Source organism: Trichomonas vaginalis, chromosome III (genome assembly GCF_026262505.1).
Source record: "Trichomonas vaginalis G3 chromosome III, whole genome shotgun sequence".
NCBI lineage: Eukaryota > Parabasalia > Trichomonadida > Trichomonadidae > Trichomonas > Trichomonas vaginalis.
This window is the reverse complement of record NC_067205.1, coordinates 7524796-7547918: the sequence shown is the minus strand read 5'-3', so window position 1 is coordinate 7547918 and position 23123 is coordinate 7524796. Positions and strand designations below refer to the sequence as shown.

General features: G+C 31.5%; 12 protein-coding genes and 1 pseudogene across 13 annotated transcripts, besides 2 other annotated features; 6 read left to right on the top strand and 7 right to left on the bottom strand.

The window, feature by feature from the left end:
* Window positions 1–3232: part of a mobile genetic element that runs on past the window's edge.
* TVAGG3_0659340 (uncharacterized protein) lies at window positions 617–772 on the bottom strand (the record flags this gene model as incomplete). The annotated part of the gene is made up of 1 exon (XM_051241964.1): window positions 617–772. One exon carries the CDS (start codon window positions 770–772, stop codon window positions 617–619), a length of 156 nt encoding a protein of 51 aa, XP_051088551.1.
* Window positions 3233–3442: 210 nt separating the features above from the next.
* Window positions 3443–4291, top strand: TVAGG3_0659320 (uncharacterized protein; the record flags this gene model as incomplete). Its single annotated transcript, XM_001304795.1, has 1 exon — window positions 3443–4291. One exon carries the CDS (start codon window positions 3443–3445, stop codon window positions 4289–4291), a length of 849 nt encoding a protein of 282 aa, XP_001304796.1.
* A 2-nt stretch (window positions 4292–4293) lies between these two features.
* TVAGG3_0659310 (serine threonine-protein phosphatase family) lies at window positions 4294–4536 on the bottom strand (the record flags this gene model as incomplete). The annotated part of the gene is made up of 1 exon (XM_001304794.2): window positions 4294–4536. One exon carries the CDS (start codon window positions 4534–4536, stop codon window positions 4294–4296), a length of 243 nt encoding a protein of 80 aa, XP_001304795.2.
* An 18-nt stretch (window positions 4537–4554) lies between these two features.
* On the bottom strand, window positions 4555–4917 carry TVAGG3_0659300 (uncharacterized protein; the record flags this gene model as incomplete). The annotated part of the gene is made up of 1 exon (XM_051241963.1): window positions 4555–4917. The coding sequence occupies one exon, from the start codon at window positions 4915–4917 to the stop codon at window positions 4555–4557; it is 363 nt and encodes a 120-aa protein (XP_051088550.1).
* Window positions 4918–5056: 139 nt separating this feature from the next.
* TVAGG3_0659290 (phage tail repeat-like family) lies at window positions 5057–5875 on the bottom strand (the record flags this gene model as incomplete). Its single annotated transcript, XM_051241962.1, has 1 exon — window positions 5057–5875. The coding sequence occupies one exon, from the start codon at window positions 5873–5875 to the stop codon at window positions 5057–5059; it is 819 nt and encodes a 272-aa protein (XP_051088549.1).
* Window positions 5876–6774: 899 nt separating this feature from the next.
* Window positions 6775–8398, top strand: TVAGG3_0659280 (AMMECR1 family; the record flags this gene model as incomplete). The annotated part of the gene is made up of 1 exon (XM_001304793.2): window positions 6865–7443. The coding sequence occupies one exon, from the start codon at window positions 6865–6867 to the stop codon at window positions 7441–7443; it is 579 nt and encodes a 192-aa protein (XP_001304794.1).
* A 57-nt stretch (window positions 8399–8455) lies between these two features.
* Window positions 8456–9187, bottom strand: TVAGG3_0659270 (uncharacterized protein; the record flags this gene model as incomplete). Its single annotated transcript, XM_001278352.2, has 1 exon — window positions 8474–8968. One exon carries the CDS (start codon window positions 8966–8968, stop codon window positions 8474–8476), a length of 495 nt encoding a protein of 164 aa, XP_001278353.2.
* A 170-nt stretch (window positions 9188–9357) lies between these two features.
* Window positions 9358–10777, bottom strand: TVAGG3_0659260 (glycosyltransferase family; the record flags this gene model as incomplete). Its single annotated transcript, XM_001304792.1, has 1 exon — window positions 9558–10508. The coding sequence occupies one exon, from the start codon at window positions 10506–10508 to the stop codon at window positions 9558–9560; it is 951 nt and encodes a 316-aa protein (XP_001304793.1).
* A 1215-nt stretch (window positions 10778–11992) lies between these two features.
* Window positions 11993–12926, bottom strand: TVAGG3_0659250 (MYB protein-related family; the record flags this gene model as incomplete). The annotated part of the gene is made up of 1 exon (XM_001304791.1): window positions 12260–12850. The coding sequence occupies one exon, from the start codon at window positions 12848–12850 to the stop codon at window positions 12260–12262; it is 591 nt and encodes a 196-aa protein (XP_001304792.1).
* Window positions 12927–14174: 1248 nt separating this feature from the next.
* TVAGG3_0659240 (sperm individualization protein family) lies at window positions 14175–14912 on the top strand (the record flags this gene model as incomplete). The annotated part of the gene is made up of 1 exon (XM_001304790.1): window positions 14224–14745. One exon carries the CDS (start codon window positions 14224–14226, stop codon window positions 14743–14745), a length of 522 nt encoding a protein of 173 aa, XP_001304791.1.
* A 270-nt stretch (window positions 14913–15182) lies between these two features.
* On the top strand, window positions 15183–16193 carry TVAGG3_0659230 (cytidylate kinase protein; the record flags this gene model as incomplete). The annotated part of the gene is made up of 1 exon (XM_001304789.2): window positions 15196–15864. The coding sequence occupies one exon, from the start codon at window positions 15196–15198 to the stop codon at window positions 15862–15864; it is 669 nt and encodes a 222-aa protein (XP_001304790.1).
* An 809-nt stretch (window positions 16194–17002) lies between these two features.
* On the top strand, window positions 17003–17446 carry TVAGG3_0659220 (protein of unknown function, DUF4108 family; the record flags this gene model as incomplete). The annotated part of the gene is made up of 1 exon (XM_051241961.1): window positions 17003–17446. One exon carries the CDS (start codon window positions 17003–17005, stop codon window positions 17444–17446), a length of 444 nt encoding a protein of 147 aa, XP_051088548.1.
* Window positions 17447–19553: 2107 nt separating this feature from the next.
* Window positions 19554–23123: part of a mobile genetic element that runs on past the window's edge.
* Window positions 21953–22706, top strand: TVAGG3_0659210 (annotated as a pseudogene). Its single transcript has one exon. A coding segment is annotated over exon 1 (754 nt).

Here is a 23123-nt window from a genome sequence, read left to right as displayed (position 1 = left end):
AAATGTTTTTTCTTTACTTTACATAACCACCCGCTGCCAAAAGTCTTTGACGCCAACCCATACCAGCTAATGAAGGTTGACTTTTTTTAGTCTCCAAACTAAACTTTGGTTTTGGTTTATCTTCAGTTTTTGGCTTCCCTTCTTCTATTGGTTTTTCGTCACTTTTCGGTTCATCTGACCTTACCTCACTTGCTTGAACAGTTGTGTCGTCAACATCTTCATAAATATCATATGCCATTTGTTTTTGTTTTCCTTTCAACTTTTTGTGTTTGTTGTAAAGTTTAGAATATTTCGACTCTAAGTCAATGAGATGTTCTATAATGAACTGTTGGTCAGTGAAGTAAACTTTTCCATCTGTTGTCTCGAAAGCTCCTTCAGACTTCAATATTTTATTTGTGAGAGTCTGTTTCTTTTTTGAGATACTAGCCGTTCCATTTTTATGAAAAGTGACTTTGTAGTTAGGGTTTGTATTTCCAGACCTCACACTTTCTATTATTGAATTTTTCTCTTCATCTGTAAGTTCTTTGACAGGTTTTGACAACGGTTCTGAACTTTTTGTTTGTGGTGTCAAATCTACCGTTCAACTTCTTCGGTCATTTCATCTCAGTAAAAAATTTTAGTTTGGTTTGTTTTCAACTGGTTGTTTAGGTTTTTTAAGTCGGTCTAAAACTTCCTGAGGTATAGGAAGAACTTGACAAACACGTGGTTGTGTAACTGCTGGAAGCCGACAAAGCCATCTTGAACCCATTTGTCTCAATGCTGTATTGTTCATTTCATCTCAGTAAAAAAATTTACATTCCCACGTTTGAGGTGGTTGAGGTTGGTTGTTGTTTACCACTGTTGTGCATGGTTATATCCTCTGTTAAAGAATCTTTCACTTGGTCCATATAGTGCCTGCTTGGTTATAGTAGTCATTTGCTTTGTTATAGTAAGTTTCCTGCTTGTCTTCCTACATTGTCCATCCATCCTTGAACTTTTCCTCTTGTTTCAGGATTTGGAATAAGATTTGCTGCATCTCGTGCTACCTCCCAACCTTTCTGTACAGTTTGTATAATAGGTTTGCTTTCTTTCAGTATACCTAATGTACTCAAAATCTTCCTTCCAATTCCAAATGCACCTCTGGCTATTGTTCCCACTGCGGGCAAAAATCTAGATGCGACTCCTGCTAATGCGCCAAATAAACCCATTTCTTATGGGTTAAAAATGACGAATTCAAACAAGGACCCGTATGTTTCTAAGGCAACAAAGAAAGCACTCATGGTAAAAATCTTTAGTTCAACACCAAATGCTTGGTTTATGGATATCTTGGAAACATTCCGAGGTATAGAGAAGATGGACCACCATACTGGTTAATATTTGTTGGTCAAAACACAAGATACTGTGAAGCCATACCATTATGGTCCAAAAATATTTTAGATGTGAAAACTGCTTTGACAATATTCGTTGACAAATACCATCCAACAAAACTGACATCTGACTATGAAAGTTCTTTCAAATCAGACGATATTAAAAACTATCTGCGTTCAAAAAATGTAAACCAATATTTCATTGTCGACCAAAACCATTCTGCTCTTGGTGTCATTGACAGTTGTATAAAAATCTTAAGAGACTTAAACCAACCACAAGGTGGTGAAGCAAATGAAATGTCATATGACGACAAATATAGACACTTCTCCATGGCAAAGATGAGACAAGTTTTAAATATTTACAATAGCCGTAAACAAAAAGGTTTAGGAAACCACTCCCCCGAAGAAATGAAAAACAACCCCGACTTAGAGAAAGACTATATATTTAATAGTTTAGTCAAAAGAGACAAACAAGAAAGAATGCCAGGCTTCAAACTTCAGAAAGGTGACAAAGTAAAAATAGAAATACCTAAACGCGACCCATATGAAAATACTATTGACTATGACAACAATGGGAACCCGACAGGTACTCGCATTCGTGTTCGTAAAAATAGAAGAAAGTATACAAGAGAATATTATGAAGTTTTAGGCAAACATGGCAAAATGTACAGACTGCAAGCAGAAGATAAAACTACTATTGTCAGACCTCGTTTCAAACTTGTCAAAGTTCAAGGTGGTATACTTTCAAAGACAGTTCCTAACAAATATAAGACAACTCCTGACGAATATGCTAAAGAAGTTGAAAATGACGACTAAGCATTTCTATACCATGCGTAAACTGTCATGTAAGGTGGCATGTAGTCTTTACTTTGTCCCGTTGTTTGCGTATACCCTGAAACGCGATGTGTATGGTTTCCTTCTCCCTGTGTGTTACCCCAGAAACAATTTATAGCAAACTGAACGTTGTCTTTAACATCATATCCTTTACCTTTTTTCATTGCTGACCAATCCCAAAATCTATGCTTATGCCAACCTGCTTCAGATGTACTTAAATCTATGTAGTGACTGTGCGCAGGTAGGTTTTCACCTGAAATCGTTTTACTTCCACCTGTTTCCTTTGAAGAGTTTGCACAATACAAAAACCTGTCGACTATTTGAGTCCAAGTTCCAAAACCAAGTACTACTTCTGGTCTGGTAGAGTTCATTGACGTGTAAATAGAACCTATAGGATATAGTGTTTGAAGTATTTCTGTCTTTAACGTTTGAAGCTCTGTTTTGTCAGCTTTTTTATCATATAAATCTTGAGCAGTGAATTTAACATTGTTTTCATCCTCCATGACATAGACATTTCTACATCTAGTGTATTTCATCGTCGTTATGTCTTCATCCGATGTTAAACCTTGTGGAAAGTTAGGAGGTTTCCAATTTAATACATCCCCACCAGTTTCTTCAACCGTTCCTTCAATATTTTCTATACCAACAGTTGCGAAGAAATCGTGTGTATGGTTCTTATCTGCCTTCTTTTCAAGGCTAACGTTTAAGTCTGTTATTTCAGAAGATGTATGTGTATGTCCAACGTCACTTTTACTGTTTAAGGTTTCTTGTAAGTTTGTAATATTTGCAATGGTATGTGTATGAGTCTTTTTAGAATATTCGTTTTCAGCTCTTGTCACTTCACTTGACATTTTATTGTCAACATATGTTTTGTCTGCTAGTTCAGGATGAGTATGTTCTTTCGTTGCATATGTTGCATCTGCTCTGTCATGTTCTTCTTGAACTTTTTCAATGACATACTCTTTGTCAGCTTTGTTGTCAATATCTGCTTTCAAAAGAAGTTCATCTATAGGTTTCTCGTTTAAAGTTCTTTTTGTTGGATTTATACAAACAGTATGGTTCTTACTGTCTTGAAACAGAAACTCGTCTGTCAATGGGTTTATCGTCAGTTTTAAGTTTCCTTCTTTCAATGACTCAGATATCTTAGAATAGTTTGAAAAGTTTGTTGTGTTCTTATTTAGAGCTTGTACAATGAGTTGTCGGTTGTGTTGTATTTCTCTCATAGACGCTGTTTCTTTCGACATTTTTATTCTAGATAAAATATGCTTTCAATAGAAAAAGAAAATTCAAGAGTTGCTACAACTAAACCATTAGATGAACTTTTTACTAACGTCGGTCAAAAGTTTGAGACAGAGACCGTAAAGCATGAAGGCTATCGTTTTGACTACCCACTAAGATGGTTAAGAGACCCATCCGTCACAAAAGCTGTTGGCTTTCGTAGAATGAAGTTCATTTCAGAAGCCATACATGGTTTCCCATTTACGGTCGGTTTTGAAATTCGATACTATAACAAAGAAAAACGTGCGTATGAGAAATTTGTACAGGGAAAACTTTTACAAGTTAGTTTGCTTGTAAACTTAGAAACAACTCTTCAAGCTTTTCAAGAAAAAATAAACGATATCTATCTCGAATATGCAAAACAGTACAACATTGACGAAGGAGAGTACCATCTCGATATTTTATATGACAGGAAAAATGCAACTGTTAAAATCAATAGAATAGAAGACCTTGGAGAAGACGTTTATATTTCTACAAAATATAACAACTTGGCATGGTATAGATTTTTGAGGATGTTAAATCAGCCTGCAGAATATCCAGTACACCCGAACTTTTATGAAGTCGAAAACCCTAATGGAACATATGAAAATGTTTTTGACTCAGATGCTATTATCGTTCATGCTTCATTTTCTGGTGCACAAAACTCTTTTTTATGCTTGGCAAATGACTTTTACGAAAAACCTACAAAGCTATATGAACCGCCGAGTGGAAGTATTTCAGACTTTCAAGTATGGTTTACTACAGATGGAAGAAAGAGAATAGTTCCATTATACCATGCGTTTTACTTAGAACTTAGTCTCATATACAACTACTATCGAACGGTAAAAATATAATTTTAATACGGTTGAGGTGTTGGATTTGGTTGCCAACTTGACTGTGGTGCAGGTTCAGGCTGTTGTATAACAGGAGCTTGTTCTTCTGGTTCAGGGTCTTTAGGTATAATACCAACGAACTGACCTACTCTTTTACCAATATTTTTGACTCCGTTCCATACTCCTCTTCCGACAGATTTTATTCCATTCCATATACCTCTTCCAACATTTCGAAAGAAGTTTCCAATACTACTGAAGAAACCCATTTTACTATATGTAAAAATCTAATGTCCGCCTAGTCTCTTACGTTTCCTTCTGAGTTCCATAGCATTTTTTAACTGGAGCTCATACATTCTATTTCTCCTCTGGTAGAAAACATACTCTGGGTCAACTCCTGTGTTCGCGTCATCTGCATAGAGTTGTTTATATCCCACTTCAGGGTTTGTATAAAACTCTTTCCATCTCATATTTGCATACCATGGTGGTAAGCCTAACGCAGCGTCATTTGACATGGCAGTTTGCATTTGTACATCTGTTGGCACTTGACCATAGTTTGCCATTGCAGTTTGTATTCTAACTTCATTTGGAATATTCTCTGGGTTTGGTTGTCCGGGTTGCTGTGCATTCGCTAAGTTCTGTGCGTCCATTTAATATTAGATAAAAATATCTCTTACGAGTACATATACTGGACATTTGCAGGCATTGGTTCATCTTCATATTCTCTATATCTTTCTGCCACGTCAAATAAGTAAATGACACAATGGAAAAAACCTAAAACAAGTAGTCCTATTTCAAACCACATTTAGTTACCAATAAAATTTCTTTGTTATGACACTTTTTCCGGTTTATAGGACCTCTCTCATATTCTATCTTATCGTATCTAAAATCATAGTCATGTATGTCCTCTAACCATCTCATAACGGTTTCCAAACCACTTTTATCGGATGTAAAGTAAAAGCATGGATGGTTATGTAAAACGTCTAAAGTTTCTAAAGAGTCTCTCAAAGTCCAGTCTACTTGGTATTGAAAATCATATGTGTTATAGAACGGCGGGTCTACTATAAAGAAAACATTTTCCTTGTTTTTATATTTTTCATACAACTCTGTCCAATGACATCTCACAAACTCTATACCCTCAGTATATTTTTCTATGTCCTCTTTGAAAACCTTTGTATAGTTAAGATATAAAACGTTTGACATAAGTGTTTCAATGTCATGAACTCTTATAGAACCACTATACAATAGTCTAGAAGATATACTATCCCAGTCAATATACTCTGCTTTTTTCAAAACCTCTCTGACAGTATTTTTCTTATCTAATGGTATACGTTCCATCTTACCTATAGGTATCTTTTCTTTCAACTCACTCAATATTTTGTTTGTGTCTGGTATATGTTTGAGACGGTTCATGTAGTTGTCGAAGTCATTGCATATAATCTTTGAGTCTGGGAATATAGTATGGCACAAATGAGATATATAGAAACTTCCACCGAACAAATCTACAAATGTTAGACCATTCGGTAGTTTCTTAATTTCTCTCAATAGAATATCTTTACATCTACTCTTATTTCCAAAGAAGGGTAACGGTGGTTTTGTAAAATTCATTTTATATTTAATAAAAATGTTTTTTCCCTGAAAAGTGACAGAGAAGTGACAAAACATGAAAACTACTCGGTAAGTCTTGTCGGTTTTGTAAAATAACCATCCTATCTCATTCTATAAGGAAGAAAAGGCTTCTCAAAGTATATTTCTTTGAACGCCCGTAACTTTTCTGTAGCGACGATAGACCCTTACTTGTCCGGACATAGTTCTACTATTTTGAGTCCTCTACCGAAAAGTCAACAGCAACGACTTTCAAAAATTTTTAGGGCTAGAAGGCACGAAGTGCCTGGGAAGCCCGCTTCACCCAAAAAACCTCATTTTATATAAACTGCATGTTATACTAAACATCTTCAGGGGGCTAGAGGGGCGCAGCCCTGGAAGCCCCAATACCTTTTTTTTTGTTTATATATTCAAAACATTATCCTTAGTTTTGAAATGTTGGCAAAAAATTTTCGTGTTATTTTTTGTGTTTCAGCATAAATTATGTATTTACTTATGAAAGATAAGCATTTTATTCATTATCATAAAGATATACCATAACAAATTGATAACATTTAAAAAAAGTGTATTTTAGTGGGTATTATTCTGGCCAATCCCCATTTTTAAACGATTTAATATTGACCATATCAATAGCCGACTCAATGTAAAAATTTAGATATTATTTTTTTCATTATTCAAACTTTGATAAATTTTAGTATAATAAATGATTTTGTTTCGTGTATGATACAGAAATGAAAAGCTTAATTAATATCATTTTGCGTTTTTTCAAGAATGTTAGAGTACATCTACATTAAAAAATCGGATTCGAATTGCGATACTGCATCAAATTGTTGCACATCTGATAAGGATCTCAAAAGAGTAAAGTTAATTTTTTTGTGTTTTTTTAAGTTTTGGGTCTTAGTAAAACACCATCTTGAGCAATATTTTTGGGATGACGATAGGCCTTATTTGGCCTTACAGTGGACCCGTAAACAAAAGAAAAAAATCTCACGATGGAAGTTGTGATAAAAGAGCATTGTTTTGTCTGTTTTGAAACAATAGAGAATCAGCTCAAAGGAACGAACTACCATAAGGCACTTGATGCCATAAATGCGAAATTTCCAAATACTTCCTATCCTTTGTTTTGCACTTGGTTCAAAGATGGAGATTTAAGAGGATGCATTGGTACATTCTCATCAATGAAGATGCCCGATGGATTAGTTCGCTACTCTAAGATCGCCGCATTCAAAGATGATCGTTTTAGTCCAATGAAAGCAGATGAAATTCCGAAACTTAAGTGCGAAGTCAGCTTTTTGCATTCTTTTGAGAAGTGCAGCAATTTAGATGACTGGGAAGTTGGAAAGCATGGCACAATTTTCGAATATAATGACTACAATTCAACTTTTCTTCCAGAAGTTGCTCAAGAACAAGGCTGGACAAAGAAAGAAACAATTGCAGAGCTTGCTTATAAGAGTGGTATTTACCATAAACTTTCCCAAAAAGAATTAGAAAAAGTTTCTTTACAAAGATACCAATCAGCACATATTGAAGTAACTTATCAAGAATATGTTGATTATGAAAACTCTAAATAAATATTTGCAATGATCATTTGTTAATATAAAGTAAATTAGCAGATATGAAACAAAAAAAATGTTATAAAAGAAAGTATTTTAGTATTTCAAATCCTTTTAATAGCAAGAGATGTCTTATCTTGAACTCTTCATAATACATATTAAATATTAAAAATATCCGATAAATATCAACTGTTTAATTTCGCACATTGGGATACCAATCATTTCAACTTGTTTTCGGTCTCTAAATTCATAAAAATAAAATAAAGCTTAGATGATTTTATATTTGATAAACTCTGTTCACTTCATTTTTCGCAAATTTATGGAAGAAAAGGAGCTCAGAAGAGTATTTAATTGCATTGACATGAATCACAGTGGTTCTTTAGACTTCAAAGAATGCAAAAAATTCTTTGAATTCTTTAGTTATCCAGGTCCTCAGTTATTAGCAATTTTAGTTTGGCAGATTTTAGGAAAGAATGAAAAGGATACCCTTACATTTGAAGATTATAAAGGACTCTTTTCTTCAATTAACAAATTAAGTGAATTCCCCGATAAAATTTATTCGAAATCCTTTGAATTATTCGATTATGATCATTCAGGAAGTATTGAATATAGGGAAATTTTGAAGATTGTAGCTAAGTTTGGTCTGATCAATGATTTTGAAAAGGAAGCAAATTATTACATGCAAAGATTCGATCGTGATCATAATGGAAGGCTTGACAAACAAGAGTTTTTGAAATTTATTAAGGTTTTTGGCGAAGATATTGATTGATTTTCCTTTTTATTTACATTTCTACATGTTAAGTTTAATTAAATGACTTTTTTATTATTAGGATATCATTTTTCCTTTCAACATCTATTTGAGTTGTATCATTAAATAATTTATTTATGTTTTCTAATTGATTTACCATGTCTCAAGATAGCAGTTATGTTATATTTTATTTTTCTCAGGTCTTTTAGTAGAATACGAACTTCCTAATCCATATTTTGGTAGGAATTAGAAATTAAAAAAAAAAAACTCTGATTAATAAAATGGACAGATAGTATATATTTAGTAATAAGCAACACCTTTTGGAGCAGGGTTAACAGGAATGTTAATTGAATTAAATGGGGCACAGAATTTCTGAGCGCCGTTTTCGGATATGTGAACAGAAATTCTTACTCTCGGTGGGAGATATTTGATTTCTGCACTCTTTAATGTCACAATCTGGGTTGTGATGACGTTTGGCTTGAACTGAGCAACGTTAAGCTCAAGCTCTCCAATTAATATATTACCACCGAAAATTCTCTTCTTGTACAAAGCAACGAAGAAGGAAGATCTGTAAGCATCTGTATATCTGAAATTCCAGACATTGTTTGGCTTTCCGCCAACTGGGAAGTCGCATTTATGTTGTCTATATGTAGCTCTTGGTCCTACACATGCTACATATTCTGATTTTGCATCAATTGGGAATGTTCCTGCATCAACACCTTCGACGCGGATGTAGATGTTCTTTTGCATAGCATTATGGCCAATAAGTGGAGTAGAATCCATGGTATATGACATTATCTTGATTTGCCTTTGAGGAAAATGAACCTTTGTATGTTTTGAATTTTACATTCAATTTTTTCAATCAACACATACAAACAAAATTGAATGGTAATTAGGTCTTTCATCGTTTGTTTTTTTGATTCATCGGTATTTATAAAAGCGGTCGGTAAAGAAGAGTAAAAACATAAATTTCATATAAACTTGCATGTTTTCTATTTAATTGAATGCTCCAGAGTAACTTTTCGTTATTCGCTCTTTTTCTGGGAAATAATCTGAATCATGGGTTTATGTAATCGAATGATCTCTATGGAAAAATGTAATGACTGTTTAATAAAAAGATGATTCGCCAATTGTTGGTATAAATATGTTCGATATTTCATCATAATTTTTACCAAAGTAATGCTTTTTGACGTTTACGTTGAATATTTGTAAATTCTTTTATTATTTGATTTATAATCTAAGTGTTCTTCTCATTTTTAATGAAAGTGAAGGATATGAAATTAAAAATCTGAGAATAAAATCTAGTTTCGAAGTTAAAAATACTAATCTAATTTTATAACAAACAAAATAATACAGTTTCTCAGCAAGGATTTACATAATAAAATCATGCAATAAAAGTGTGTGTTTCACTTGATACTCCTGGCCAAGTTCCGTTCTCTAAATGATGTATAGCAGCTCTAAACAAACCTAAGATTTCTGGAATATCGACTATATTCGGGGTGGTATTCCAATGATCCATTTTATTGACAACGAAAACGCAAGTATATATCTCCAACGTACCAAGTTGTTTCATGACAGAAGCATCGAAGAACTGTCCCATTGCAAGGATGCAAGCTGTCTTCTCTTTCATAAATAAACAGCGAATAACATTGCTTCCTATTGGTGTAAAGATCAATTTGATTTTGGCCCAGCCTATACTAGACTCATTCAATGTTCCGTAGTCATCTTGTTTATATTTCCATTGAATTTTTGGAAAATTTCTTTTTACAGCGTAAAATATTTCTTCCATATTTCCAATCTTTCTCATTTTAGAGTCTCTGTTCATAAATACATATTCTGTTGGGATTATATCCTGAAGTTTGAAATATGACCTAAATATTTTGCTCATGTTTAAAAAAGCTGTTCCATAGTGGCTTATATAAGGTCTAGGATTAATTGCTATATAAAGTTTCTGTGCAAAAATCCACTGTTTCATTCGTAATTTAATAACTCTATTTTCAAAGCCAAGTAATTTGAAAGTTTCCTTCACAACTTGAGGTAGCCCGTATCCTACAATGTAGGCATTTTCCCATACATCTTTTGGAATCAGCATTAATGGAGCAATTGTGTCTTGAAAGAAATGACTGTAGCTAACACAATTTGAATGTCCTAGACTGATTACTGTATCATAACTTCCTATTACATTTCCTCCAGTATCATCATAAAACCATAGTTTTTTAACAGGATGAAATGCATTTTCGTTATTTGCCGCAACTCCTGCGTATGTTGTATACATGTTACGCAAGCATAGTATCTGTGCCTCGATTTTGTTAATATCTACGTATAATTCAAGCATTTTTGTTTTTTCTAATTCACGACATGTTTCTTGATATTTGTTTGAAACATAAAATAGCTCCTTTCGTTGTGGAATAACTTTTTTGTTTATGTTTATTTTTTCTATTATGCATGACGCAGGTAGTTTATTTGTTGATTTAAGTGTAGGAACATGAGTCCGAACGAAAATTCCATATGTTTGTACTAGAGGATAATAACCAATGTTATTAATGGTTGTGACCCCTAAAATTGCTATGATAAAAACCACAAAATGACTAATTTGCATTTTTGAAGAAATAAAAATCTTTTTTATTTCAATTTAAAGAATGTAAAGTTAACAAAAATTACATCGCAAAAATAGATGATACTATCAAGAGATTTCTGATAATTTAAATGTCATTGAACTACAATTACAATTACTTAGACTTCTTAGATTAAAAGTGTTTAGGAATCTTATCTGGTATCTGGAATACATTCGAATTTGTTATGCTCAAGAAAAAAAATATTCGATTTAAAAATAAGCAAATCTGATATCAAAAACTCGAGACAACAATGAAAAGTTACATGTGGATATTGGCTCATGTATTTCACTCTTTTATCCTTGAGAGTTTGGTCTTTATTGATCAATCCAATCTAGGGAAAACTTCTGGTTTGTTCCATGAAGAATTATTCTCTTCTAAAAAGTGACGAAATTTTCGTTTGCTCCCAGATTTAAGTAATAATTTTCGAAATTTAGAGCATTTAAAAAGACCGGAATCATGAGAACCAATTTTAATCATATATGTTATTGGTATTTATCTGTTTGATGCCATCTTTCAATAATGCAAAAAAGGAACGACAAAAGGTCTCAGAGTATATGTTGCTCAAATGTAGTTATTTGATAAACATATATGTGAACGTATTGTTCAAAATGATAAGGATTTTAATACACACTCAAAACAGAGATAAATTTGTCAATACCCTAAAGATAATTATGTTCGAAAATGTATCATAGAATTGAGTTTCTAATATGAAATTTTCGTTTAGAAAAAAAAGATATTGAATAATGTATATGAGAATAAATCAGCATTTTGTGATAACGATGATTAATTGTAACATTGAATGACATTAATCAAAAAAGATACAGTGAAATTTAATTAAACTTGTTTTTCAAATGAATAGAGTTAATATATTAAAAGTGATAATGATAATTTCTGAAATCAACAAATTTTAAATAAAGTTGGAGAAATTTTCTGCCGAACAAATTGTGAAGTTTACATTGTTGAATAAGAATTATAGGATTTATATGCAGTAATCGAGAATTGTAATTTATTTCGGTGAAAATTTTTTTGTTATACCGCTAGGCACTCAATTTTATATTAATGAATTCAATTACCCTGAGATTAAATTAAGTTGCGAAATATTTGGAATTGGTAAAAAATTTGAAAACTTCAGATATATTCAATTCGAAAATTGGTGAAAACCAAATAATATCTGATATGGTTGAAAAATATTAAATTATTTTCTTTTGAATTATCGACACATCATCGGTGAAATTTTAATTTAAATGATCAAATGACATATATCATAAAGTGATAATTAGAAAAACATGATATTTTTTACAAAATTATTTGTTTCCAAATATTGTAGTGATAATTTGAAATCCCAATGATTATGTTAGTCATGCATATACATTAATGAAGTAGAAAAATCGGAAATTTTATTTAAAATAGATTTTATAACAATCATGAAAATATTTAGGTAATAAAAAAAATTATAAACAGATTATCATGGTTAAATTCGTAAGGAGACTCCACTCCTACCTAGGAGTTTCTCATTTTCTGGCTCAGATGCATTAGCTTCTGAGTAATAATCCGAGAAATCTGAATAATAATCAAAGTCGCTATAGAATTCTGATTCATCACTTTCATCAAATCCAAGTGTATCATAAACTGAATCTGAATCACTCATGAGATTTGCTGAAATTGTAAGTAATTCTTTCACATAGTTATCAACTACTTTGTATTTAATATTCTGCTCCCATCTGTTCTTAAGGAAGTTTTCTGTATGATTAGGGAAAAATTTTTGAATAATTCGGAAATTGGTATCGAATTTTCTAACTAATTCAATGAGTAATCTGTCATTATCCGCTGTCCAAGTAGTATGATCACGATCTAATAGGTACCTGACTCTATTCTTGCAAATGGTCGGGGATCTTTTCCCCATTTTTTCTGATATTTCATTCCATTTATTCGGATATCTCTTCCAAAGTTCCATTAATCTATTATCTTCTGCCCTTGAGAAGATAATGCGTGTAAAAGGACGCTTGGGTATTAGATACCTTATGCCTTCTATGGCAGACATGTCTGTAGATACATCAATCATTTTGCTTCTTTGAAAAATGTTTTCAAAATTTGATGGGATATCTCAAAAATCTTTTGAAAATAAATGTACTATATACCATCTTGGTGTATAGTCGATACTATTGTAAACATTTGAAAACTTGAAAAAATTTTAAAAATTTTAATATTTGGTTTAAAATATGAAAAAACAAGCGACTCAATTTCGATTTTTGTTTGAGTATACAAAATTTGCAGCTTTTGTATTACGAATTCAAAATATAATTGATATGAGAAAAATTTATAGTATACCATACATATTAATAATGAATTCTATGGTTATCAAAAATGAACGTTCATGTGAATTATAAACTTATATCCGCAATATACTATTTAACTATAATTAATCAATTATGCTATTAAAATATGTTTTGATAGATTTGTGAGTCCTCAATGAAAATGATTTTATGAAAATGGAATTATATTTTAAAAACTAGATCCTTTAACATATTCCGATTTGAGTTTTGAAAATGTTGTAAATCTCACAAAATTTACGTTTACAATTGTCCCATCAGAATAAAATTAAAGATCGTGTTGCGAAACTTGATATCAATAAAAAGAACCTCTCAATTGGATATTCGTATCCCACTGGTGTTGGGAGTGTTGTAAAATTTGTTTTATCTGATATTATTCCAAATGTTAACACTGCTCCAAATAATCAAATCATGTTTCCTGCTTTTAAAACTCAAAAATTGATAGTTGGCTTTCAAAAAATCTTTATTAATCCAGCATTAATGAATTTTTATCCCAAAGAAGTTTTTTCAAAATATAATTATCCAATTCAAATTGATGGTTTAAAAAAGATATTATTTTGCAAGCGTTCTAACAGAATTATTCGTTTCGAACATAAACTTTGGAACGCCTTACAGATTGTACATTTCCAACCCTCTTTATTCCCTATTTGTGGTGTTCGTTGGTATAACAATAGTATAATCATTGTTGATATCGACATTTTCGGAAAACTTATAGGAACAATGAAACCTCAATCGGCCCTATGCAACTCTAGCGGATACTTTGCAACTCATGGATTTGAAGAATGTACAAAGGCCGTTCCAGATATAGGAAAGTATTTGGCCTATAAACATACAGAAGGAAAATTCACTCTTACTTCAACAGAAGAAGATATTAACCAAGCAAAATGGGTGAAATCCTCATAGATTTTTCATGAATATTAGCCTGTTCGTTTGCGAATAAAATTATATTTGTTAAATTTTTCTTATTTTTCTTATTTATCTTTGATTTTAGTATGTCTTTTTTTGGGCATTGTTTTGATAATTAAATCCAAAAGAAACAATAACCAAAAGGTATTAGGAATTTTGGGATATTCAGGTGTAATCCCCTATATTAATATAAAATTAAATGGAATCATTTGCCAGTCAATGCCTACTTCTTGAATTTCAAGCATGCGTTGAACAATTGCCTAAGGAAATTGTTGTTCAGCCTTCTATACGAACAATGCGTCAGTGGCAAGTCTGCATGACTCCAAATAATGGATTTTACAATGGTAAAATTATCATTTATAATATATACTTAGAAAATTATCCCAATAATATTCCTGATGTAATTTTCCAATCAGGAATCGTTCATCCTTTAATAAATCCACATAGTACAAATTTTGCCTCGCAATTGCTTATCAATGAGTGGAACAGATACACAAGGATTTATGAACTCATTCAGGCAATTTATAATTCTTTCGTAGAGATCCCTCAATTAAAACAAGTACCAAACCCTGAAGCTTACAATATTTTAAAGAGCCCCGATGCTAAAAATACAATCCTTGGTCAACTTAAAACACCATCTGCCGCGGAAAATCATGAACATAACGAGCCTAAGAAATGGACTCCTCAGAAAGAGAAATTGTGTCATGTACTTTATGATTGATCGTCTTTTCTATTTGTTTCAAAGTCTTTATTTTGATATTTTATATTTCATTTTATAATAGAAGAATAAACGTTATTGATGCCTATTGATATTGCTTTTCCATTTGAATCTTATTGATATTTAGGTTCTAATTCATTGCATAGGATACATTCTTTCGAAATATCAACACAGAATATGACGATTTCTTTTGAAAACTTTTGATATTAACTTTCTAGCTAATAAGAACTCATAAATTATGATTTCTTCGTAAGTGGTCGGATATTCTTGAAATGTTTGTGACATCAAAAGCGACTTATTTGTCAAAAAAAAACTAATATCTTATATTTTATGGAATACAGATCAAAATGAAATTCCGACTATTCTATTTATCGTTAGCGGTATTGAAAAATTGTGTGAGTTTTTTGAAAATGTAAGGGGATTTTTTAATAACGTTTTTCCATTGCTCAAAAAATGGAGGATAAAGATATTATCTTCGTTCTTGGTGGTCCAGGTTCTGGAAAGGGAACACAAGCAACAAGAATATCCCAAGAGTTCGATATTGGCTACTTATCTGCAGGTGATCTCCTTCGAAATGCTTCTAAGATAGCAAAGAACCCACCAGCTGGCTTTGATGAGAATCTTCTCGCCGAATATAAAGAAATTGATCAGATTATTGCCGAAGGTAAGCTTGTTCCTGCTCATGTGACAATCAAACTCCTCCGTGATGCAATGGTGCAAGGAAAGCAGAAGCACTGGTTCATCGATGGCTTCCCACGTGACCTTTCTCAAGAAGCCGAGTTTGTTGAGAAGTGCAAACCATGTGTTGCCTTACTTTTCATCGATGTTCCAGATGATGAACTTACAAAGCGTCTTCTTAACCGCGGTAAGACATCCGGCCGTATCGATGATAACGAAGAGTCAATCAAGAAGCGCTTAGTTACATATAATAACCAAACTCGTCCAGTTATTGAGAAATTCCAAGCCGAGAACAAAGTTATCTCAGTTGATGGTAACCGTGCAATTGATGTCGTCCACGATGATATTGTTGCTCAACTTAGAAAAGTTTGGTCAGATTTACCCGCCGAACCAAAATCCAAGAGTGCCACAGCTAAGCAATCAAAGTGCTGCCTCTTGATCTAATTTAATCTACCTAATTACCTACGACTCGTTGTGAATGTAAAAATAAAATGCCAAATTCATTTAACTTAACTGCTCTTTAAGTAATACGTGTAAATTTTTGACTACACCTGATGAATAACTTTGTTGAAATTGTGAAAATTTGCTCAAGGGAGATATTCAAATTAAAACAAAGTTAATGAGCGGACATTAATGATTGAGATCTTTTTCTGATTAATAATCCTATTAAATTTTGCTCATTGTAGCTTGAATCATCAGAATTTTGAAAAAAACTTTGTGAATAAATATTCAATAGTAGTAGATGAGTGCGGGTTGTGTGACTTTTTTTGTTACATCTATATATAGACGATGCATTAAAATATATTTATTTATAAATCATTAAAAAATTAACATTAATTTTAAAATAATTTATTTTTTTATCTTTTATAAAAGAAGCTATATATATAGATGATGTCAGATATTCCGCGATTAATTAAACATTGTTTAAATCCTGAATGGGTTAAACTTCAATTTAAAAATGAAGATTGTGAATTATTAAATGAATATGAAAGCCAAAATAAGCTAATGAGGTATAAATATAATGATAAAGAATATTTAATTTCATGGAATCAATGGAGTCATAATCAAAGACCTCATAAACGAGAAGAAGAAATTGAAAATAATGAAATGGAAATCATTGATGACATTAAAGAGGATGGAATTCCTAAATTTTGTAGAAAAACCTTTAGAACTAAGTTAGGAGCATATAAACGTAGAGTATTAAATCCTGAATACATAAAACATTTATTTAAAAAGGAAGACTGTGAATTATTAAACGTTAATGAATATGAAAATGCTAAATCAAAACTGAGATATAAATATATTGGAAGTGATGAAAGGTGTAAAGATAAAGATAAAGTTTATTCAGTTTCATATAATAACTGGCACACGTTAGGGATAAGAAAACATTTAGGAGATTATGGTAAAAGTTCTGAATTCTTCAAATCTAGTATGTACGAGAGAATAAAAGAAATCAGATATAATTATCATTCATGAATGAAAAATAAACTTTAAAAATTCATGTCTTACATTTTTTGAATAATTTATTTTTTTAATTCGTATGAAAATGAGTGGATCAAGATTCGTAACCGTCAATCAATTAATGGATGTTCTTTCACCAATTCTTGAAAATGTTAAACAAGTAGATGTTTATTTCGATGATTATGTAGAAAGTATATATTATAAAGGTAAGTTTAATATTAAACCTATTGCTTTTGCATTTGATAATAAATTAATTGAAAATGCAAAAATTTGGGAATTAATTCCAGATATTGAATTTATAACAAATATTAATGATAAATGGTTTAAACGAATTCCAACCACAAAAGTTCTTTGTAAATTAATGATCAAAACTGAGGAAAAAGAATTTAACGGGTTTAAATATCATCCAAATAAAGTTTCAGAACTAGAAAATGAAAAACTTCAGAAAAAATTAAACGATAGACTTTCAAATGATCGTATTGAAAAAATAAATAAACTAGCAGAAGTTGCATTTAATAATGAAATATTTGATGAATATAACCTTGAACTCAGTGATGGACTTTAAGTCCTGGGCACTTTGTGCCTTGAGCTTTAAGGACCCGGGCTCAACGAGTCATGATTTATGAAATCAATAATTTGATTTATTCGCTCTTCAATAATTTCTATTCTTTTTGTTAAATCATCAATTTTCATTAATGAGGTGATTCTTGATTGAGGAATAGATTTTAAACTAACAACACCTTTTATTTTTGAAATTTTGAATCCATGACCCTCCGGGTCTTGGACTCTGTCCTCAACTTTAAACATTTTATTCAATTTACATGTTGTCAATTCTTCAAATAATTTTTTATTATTAGCATAATAGTCATTAAATTCATCAACAGATGAAAAAATTTTTATTTCAGTAATTGGTTTAACAACGTTTATTTTTTGTTGAACATTTTCACTTTCATTTATTTCTTCCTCCTCTGTTTCATTTATTTTTAAAATCGGTTTCATTTATCATTAAATAAAAAATTAGAATATAAGTGATGAAATATATTTTTTAATTAATATTAAATCAGAGATGGCGGCAGGATTCTTTAAAAAATTATGGGAAGGAATTAAGAAAGCTGCAAGTTGGGTTCATCAAAAGATTATTAAACCCGTTGCAAACTTTTTGGCACCAGTAGCGAAAACGGCAGGAACTATCATAGGAGGAGTATTAGGTGCTAAAGCAGGTAATCCGGCGATGGGAGCACAAGCAGGTAACGCAGTTGGTGGAATTGCTGAAGGAATACTTAATAAAATAGGGGGTAGATAGTGGAAAAATAAATAAATATTATTTTTATCTTAGTATCGGTTGTAGTCGACGATAAACCTTATCTCCTTTATTTAATACTTCCCTTACCGGAACATTAGGTGCTATTTGTTCAGCAACGTCACTAATTGCTTCTTTATTCTTAAATATCCAATTTGCTCCTTTCTTAATCCCTTCCCAAACTTTATGCGCTCCTCTTTTTACTTTATCCCACAGTTTCTTAAAGAATCCTGCAGCCATAGTTGATTATTTCATTAAAATTAAAAATTCATTTTCATCTTTTAATTTTGATTTTTTATTTAATAATAAATGACGACTAACTATTTAGTGCCAAACACTAAACCGATTAATGGAAATGTATTTCATTCATTCGAAAAGATAAATGAAATATTCGCAAAGAATGATGGAAGAAGATATTATAGAGAACTTGAAAGTTCATGCTATGACTCTGATGCTCCATATTTTGATGATAAACAAACTCATTTAAGAATTACAAATCCGGCTCATGATGTGAACCAATTAGGTGACACATATATTAAACGCAAAGTTAAAGCAACTCTAGTTTCAAATAAAGCTTTCACATGTGATGCCGCTTTTAAATGCATGCGTTTATTCGTTGGTTACAAATCATCAAATCAAAGCTTTAAAATTAGAAGTAGAAACCGAAAGAGGTGATGCTGGTTATCTTCAGATGGATTGCGCCCGTGAATCTTTCGCATTTGCAACATATAAACCAAAATCAGAAAGGAAAGTTAAAAAGTTTGTTCATTCGTTATATAATAATGTTCAAAAATATGATAACTCAGTATGTGGTAAATATATTGACCCTTCAGAAGTTTTCAAGAAAGCAAATGAAGAAGTTGATGTCACTTTTGATATGATTATTCCGGTAAATGATTTGTTAGCATTTCAGGCGTTCGATGATTATCCTAAATCATTTGGTGAAATCATTCTTAAATATTATGTTTTCAGGGATACTTTAGTATTTTGTCAGGTTGACCCGTTAAGAGTTGCTGATTTACAAAATTACGTTTATGAAAAGATAACTGATGAAAATTATGAAAAGATTATGAATCATGTTTATAAATATGATCGCAAATTCCAACAAATCGGACTTCCTGCCAAATTAATTACAAGCTTAGCCGCTACATCTGCTGACGCAACAGTTGAAGACGTTATTATTTCATGCACAAAGATGGAAGTTTTAGAGGATAAATGCATTACACCAGGATACGGTTTAATTGAAGAATCAGTTAAAGCAATACCACGTTTATTTAGTAAGGAAGATCCATTCATGATTCCAGCTCAACATATTGACGTTCGTTCACTAAATGGAGGTTGCATCACTCCTGAAGGTATTAGCTCAGATTTCTCATACGCTCTTCATAATGTTACAGATGTTGTGTTAACATTTCCGAAGAATGCAATGCAAAGAACGGTTTTAGAAAATCCAATGCTTCGAGGTCTTCAGGTCACTATAGATTCCAGAAACTTCCCCGATCAAGCGATGACCACAGTGGGTGACATATTCTTTACACGTATGCTTCAAGCTTCTGATTTAGATGGAGTGAATGAATGCACAGAAGAATACGAGGACTCATTAACTAGACCACTGAATGATGATGATGGCACACCATTAGCTAGAACATGGAAAGACCAAACTTCATTCTTATGCACTATTCCAGTTCAACGTGATGGAGCGGGTATATTCTTTGATGGATTAGAAACTTTCAACTCACAAGTTACAGTACAAGTGAAAGCTTATCCAATCATTCAGGGTGAAAATGACACTTACTGTTCAAAAGTGACAAATCCTCCTCAGGTTTGGTTTACTAGGACTACATATTGGACATGGACACCGGATGAAGGTTTGAAATATCATCCAACAGGTACACCACCGCAGTATAGAAGTTCATATGATGAAATATTGATGAATAGAAATGTTTAAAATTATAAATTTATTTTTGATTAAATGGATTTAAATTCATCCACCCCTTATGAAGAATTAGCAGGAGTATATAATACATACGTAGATGATATGATTAATGAAGCATTGAGTGATAATAGAAATGCTCTATCTAAGGAAAAATTAATGAAAATTCCATATTCTGAATGTTACTTAAATTCAATCACTGCAGCAATTGGTAAACAAAATAAAGGTAAAACATTAACGATATTAAAACAAATTATCATTATTGCTAACACTTCCCCTATTCACATGTGTTAATTTATATCAACCGTTCAGGTTCACCTTCAGATGATACATTTGAATCTTTAAAGCATTTAATCAAAATTCCAATTATTTATTTATCACAAGAAGAAGCAGAAGATTATTTAAAAAACTTTGTAATGTATAAAGAATTATATAATACAATCAAGAAGCAAGGATTAGAGGATAAAATTATTGATAAACAACGGGATGAATTATTTGAAACACTTTCTATTTCAAATTTTGATAGAGAATTTTTGCATTCACTCATTTTTCTAGATGATGCGGTGAAATCAAAACTAATAACTAATGAGAAATCATATTTTAATCAATTATTAACTCAATGTCGACACATTCAGTGTTCATTCTTCATGGCTGTTCAATACTTTAAAGCATTAAGCACAAACATTAAATCAAACCTGTCCACCCTTTTCATTTTCAGTGGTTTTAGTCGTCAACAGTTGAACGTTATGCTTTATCAAGTGAATTTACCAATGAGCATTAATGAACTTTACACACAATATCAACAATTAGGAGAACATGGAAAAATAATAGTTGATTTAAATAAAGGTTCCATTAAATTCGAATAACTTTTTATAATTAATTTTTATTTTTTATTTATAATTAAACATGACAGAAATTGCAAATCTTCTACAGGTTCCATTAAAACAAGGAACAAACAAAAAGGGTGCATATAATAGAACTATGAAAGTTCCAGACGGAATGAAAGAATTAGTCCACATTGTTGCCGGTCTTCAAAAGGATGTTAAACAAATGAGAAACGTTTTAACATTACCAGAAGCTCAAGCATATGCCAAACGTCACGGACCAAATTGGGAAGCACACGAAGCAGACATTACGGGTCCAAATGGAAAACCTGATGGAATAAATGAAGTTTTCGTTACTGATGGTCAAGGAAATATTAAAGTCATAAATGGGTATAAATTAACAATGACGGATTATCCTAAACGTAAAGCATATAATGAACATTATCCTATGCAATTTGATGAAAATGGAAAAGCTGTTAAACAATACATTGGAGAAGGTGAAAATGGTCCAATTAATTCATACCGTCATAATCCATATTCTTACTTCAATGAAGAATTAAATGCTATTGAAGAGGGACCGGATGGATTACCACGATATTCTAACCAGTTTGATGGTCAATATGCAAATTTAAGACCTGAAATTCCAGCTAAGAAATTCTTTAAAGTTGCTTTATTCGATCCAGTTTTCGCAAATGTTAAAGATGAACTTAAACAGCAATTCCAACCAATTATAGTAGCAAGAATTGCATCAGGTGCTTTATCTCAAGCATTCAAAGATTTAATTAAGAAACCATTATATCAGCAACGAGGTTTAACTTATGATTTAGTTAAGGAATCAGATAAAAGAAAATTTGAGAAATCAGATGATTATAAGAATGCAATTAATGAATATATTCGGTCTATTAATTTCGATGAAAATGCTAAAAATCAACTTCATGAACAAATACAGGAAATAATAGATTCAAAAGTTCCAGCAAAATAAAAGTTTAAATATATTTTTTTATTCGAATATAAATGAGAAGACGTTTCACTAGTCAAAAGAACACTAACGCAAAAGCAGAGATTACGGTTGGTTATAACGTAAATGATGATAAATCACGAATTATTCAAAATGTTAAAGTTAATGTTAGTCCTGAATTAACAAGGTCAGCAACTCAACCAAATTTATTAACTCGTGACTTACCGAAGAATGAGGAGAATGAAGAAAACCGTGAGAATGGAGACCCAATCATTTTATCTGAACCTGGTAAAGAACCTGTTGAAATTCCCACTTATCCAACATACCCCCCACCTCTTTCATCAAACATCGAGAACCCAGGAATCTACGATTACAGTCGCAATGCGCCATATAAAATAGACATTAATTCTGAATTAATGAAAATTTACCGTGATATCATAACTGATAATTATGATTCAATAATAAATTTAATTGACCAATCCGGTTTAATTATTTTACCTTATGAATCATTAATTCACATTATCGCCATTCTTTGTGATGTTCAAGATTCAGACGTGAAGATTCAATTTTTCATAGATGATGAGGTTTCATGCTGCGGAACAGTTGCAAAAATAAATCCTATAAAGGATATTAGCACAATTAAGATATCAAAGAACGGAACAACAACTGAACTTCATTTAACATATAATGATATTTATAATAAAATAGTTGATGAATATAAAATATCACTTGAAAAATTCTTTGTTAAGGCTATTTAATATTCAAGCATTAACATTATCGAATAATAATCCTTTGAATCATAATCGATAATAATTGACCTTTCACCAGTTTCTATCGTTTGTTTTATTTCTTTTTGTTCCCCACTATCCGGATCGGTCATTGTAATTGTTTTTGTTATAGTATCAGCTTTATCTTTAACTTCAATCTTTTTTCCATCGGGATATTTAAACCAAAATTCCAAAAATTCGATATTGTCAATCTGTTCATATTTTAATCTATCAATTACATTTTTAATACCATCTGAAAATCTTATGAAATGGTCATTATATGGGTTTGATTGAACTAAATTTGAATGAAGTGAAATATAACCTGATGATGAATATGACATCGACTCATATTTTCTGAAAACACTAAAATTTATAACATGAATGAATTTCTTATTCGTTGAATTTATGAATTCTTGAGGTAATCTTATTCTAGTTTTATTTATCACTGGAAAATAACGCT